At 37.3% G+C, this 3,563-nt stretch overlaps 1 protein-coding gene across 1 annotated transcript; it reads left to right on the top strand.

Moving 5' to 3' along the window:
* The first annotated feature begins 2,088 nt into the window (after positions 1–2,088).
* Positions 2,089–3,214, top strand: LOC149553141 (GRAS family protein RAM1-like). Its single transcript, XM_089790292.1, has 2 exons — positions 2,089–2,298; positions 2,525–3,214. The coding sequence occupies exons 1-2, from the start codon at positions 2,089–2,091 to the stop codon at positions 3,212–3,214; spliced, it is 900 nt and encodes a 299-aa protein (XP_089646418.1).
* Positions 3,215–3,563: the final 349 nt, after the last annotated feature.

The following is a 3,563-nucleotide window of genomic DNA, read 5'->3' as shown; positions in this document are numbered from 1 at the left end:
GAAGCATTATATTCAGTTTGTTCTTGGGAATGAACATGTTGATTGGATGGTTGAGATTCTGGTGTTTGATAGAGTAATGCAGATGTGGAAGATTTGCACGTTGGTTTTCTTGTCCCCGTTGAGGTGGAAGCCTTTGGTGAAGATGAAGATGGCTGTAGATTTTTCTTTTTGGCGTCAAAGTGTGGGACACACTTTTATATCTACCAGGGGAGTCTGATGCAGGAGCATCTTGCATTGAAAATTATAAGAAAAAAAAAAGTTGAAAAAAAAAAATCGTCGAGGAGAGAGAAAGTGACGAAAATAGAAGGAAAAATAATTTAAAAATAAAATAAGGGAAAAAGGAGAAAAGAGGAATTTCTATTTTCAAGGTGCATGGGTGGCGTAAATAGAAAATAATAAAAATAGTTGTCATTCCATTAATCGAGGTGTGTAGGTGGAAATTCTAGAAGGTTTTGGATAAATCATGTATTTAATATTTGTTGGGTGCTTAGTTGTATTTGGGTGGGAATTTAATATTTATTTAAAGGTAGTTGTATTTACCTTTTATCCCACATTGGTTGTGTTTGTAATGTCTTGGGTTAGAAGTGCCTATTTAAGGAAGGCTTATTATCATTTGTAATCAAGTTCGAAAAATAGAAGCTTTTCAAGTGTAAGCTCTTGTAGTGAATTTTCAAGTATTAATGGATGCTTTATGAAGCATTTTTGTCATCTCTATCTCCATCTTGTTGTGATTTTGGTTGTGAGTTGGTAGGGGTAGTGCGTACCTTCATTAGTGGTATCAGAGCTGTACCTTCATCATTGGATCACACTAATTGAGACAATTTGTAGATCAACAAAGAGGGCGGAATATGCTCTTTCAATTTCCTCTCCATAATGTGTTTGAATTCTTTGAGGGCAACACCTATATTCAAAAGTAAGGTAATTTAACCTAATCTAAAATCCATAATCTAATGGAGTTATTAATTTTCAGTTGAGCTTTTAAAATTATTTCTCCACATAAATCAACTTTTCCCTAACCACAATAAAATTAATAGGCCATTTCATTTTATTTTTTCATTCTTTATAATCTAGGGTAGTATCGAGAAAGCTTTAGGAATGAAACTCACATTTATATTTGGACCCCAATTCCTAAATTTCTATTCTCTCAATCATTTTCGCTTTTGATTTTCCCCTACTACTCTTGTTATCACACTTAAAGTTTCCTAGAAGTTGTCTTCTTGATTTGCTTCTGTTTGCTTCGCAAAATGCTACACCATTATTTTGGATGTTTAATATTTTCTTGGATGTTTTGATTTGAAAATACATCTGTGGTCAATGGGCCTTGTGCCTTAGCTGGGCTCCCTCGCAACCCTACGATACCACCCCCTTAGTGGGAGCCTATTGACACCTTGGATAAAATCAAGTTCATATGATTTAGTCAAAGTATGTTGCTTCCTTAAATAACATTTATATATATTTCATACCAATATATTATTTTCAATTTTGTTTGTTCTACAAGAAATAATGATGTACCTTGTTTCATATAAGTTTCTTTCAATAGTGAATGGTCTTATTTTGAAATTGTTATATTAAAATCACATTCAATAATCTAATATCATCATCTGAATATACAATAAAATAAACTTTAAATTATTGTAATATACTATAAATAAAATCCAATAATATAATAATTATCATAAGATTACAAAATAAAGTAAAAGAAAACAAGATCTGTTTTGAGAGTATAAAATTAATCTTTCTTTTATTATCAAAATTTCTTGTGTGGACGATCACAAGGAGAGCTTTACATTTCCAAATTGGGCCCAATGTAGTCATGGTTGTTTTAACGAAGCGTTGGACTTTAGTATCTGTATGGGTTTGGAGAACATCCTTCCTCGGAATCCTGCCGTCATGGAAATATGGTTAAACATTTCATTGATTTACACAACATCCAAAGCAAATCTTACCAAGACTAAATATAGACTTGAAACAGCATCACGGAAAGACAGCCATGGATAATCAGAGCTCTGCAGTTTCTGGTCCAAGTCTAACCATTAGTCAGAGAAATGAATTGTCATTGCCATCAAGGTTTCCATGTCGTGTGAAGAAATGGTGAGACTGGCGGCCACGCAGTACGTACGGGAATCTTCTAACGGTAGAACGGTGGAGTGTTGCCTTGCCAGTCCCGCTCTGGGAGCGGATCAGGAGCAGAAAGGAGTAGAATTGGTTAATCTTCTCATCTGCTCTGCGGAGTGCATAAGCAACACAAATTTACGAGCAAGCCGCGAGGCTTTTGACGCAGTTGTGCAGCATCTCTTCGTAGCGGGGAAACCCAATTGAGAGGCTCTGCTATTACTTCACCGGGGCGCTGCAGGAGAGAATCCAACGCCAGGAACCATCAAACTTAAGGAATCCTCTAAAGCCACCACCCAATTTCCCCTACACTTTCAACAACGGTTATAACAAAACCGAATTCAATCAGCTGACGGCGTATTATTATTGTGTTATGCCATTTGTTCAAATAGCGTAATTGACATCTGTGCAGGCAATCATAGACAACGTGGGAAGCTCGAGCAAGATTCATGTTATTGATTTGGATATTCGAAACGGGCGTAAATGGTCGGGGCTGATGCAGAGCCTGGCAACCAGACGTTGTTCGTTTCCAATAATGCTTCTGAGGATCACAGCGATTGGATTCGACTGTGATGAACTGAAAGACAGCGGGAGAAGGCTTCATGACATCGCTGGGTCTTTGGAGATTCCGTTTTCATATCGGATGGTGCAGATCGAAAGTATGGAGGAGATGCACGAAAGCGTGTTTAATGTTAAACCTCACGAGGAGGCCATTGCTGTGGTCGCTTCTATGGTTTTCCATAGGCTGTTGTATAACAAGATACTTCTGGAGAGAGTTGTGGATGTTATAAAGAGATTGAGGTCGAGGATAATGGTGAATATAGAAATTGAGGCTGATAGCAATGCTCCTTTGTTTGACAACCGATTCGTTGATTTGCTCTTCTATTGCAGCGCTTGTTTTGACTCCTTCGATGTGATTATGCCCGATAGACGTGATCTTCGAAGGGTCAAGTTTGAAGAAATGTTGTGTGGAAGCATGATCAGGAATATGATAGCCTGTGAAGGGTCGGAAAGGAGGGTTAGAAATGTTAAAATTGATGTGTGGAGAGGTTTCTTCAAGCGCAAGGGATTGAGGGAGATGAGTTTCAGTTATCAAGCTTAGTATCAGGCAAGATTGTTGCTGAAGGGATTTCCTAATGTGGAATGCTATAGCCTTGATTTCCTAATGCGGAATGCTATAGCCTTGAGGCCAATGGAGATGCCCTCATTACTGGGTGGAAAACAACCCCTATTGGCGCAGTATCTTTATGGGCTTGTACTTGAATGTGGACTGACTTCTTAATGCAATGGTATGGTTTGGTCATTTGTAAGTGATGGTTTGGTCATTTCTAAGTGACATTATTATCAGGATTTGTGTAGTTTTTTAGTCAAATTTATTGATCTATGTTTTATGAGTAGTTGTTCACAGAAATCTATTTTTCATGAAAATGAATGGAATATCTAGGTAATAT

The sequence above is a fragment of the Cupressus sempervirens genome, chromosome 6 (genome assembly GCF_028749045.1).
Source record: "Cupressus sempervirens isolate cs-2001-9-10 chromosome 6, ASM2874904v1, whole genome shotgun sequence".
Classification (NCBI taxonomy): Eukaryota; Viridiplantae; Streptophyta; class Pinopsida; order Cupressales; family Cupressaceae; genus Cupressus; species Cupressus sempervirens.
This window is presented reverse-complemented; position numbering and strand designations above follow the sequence as displayed.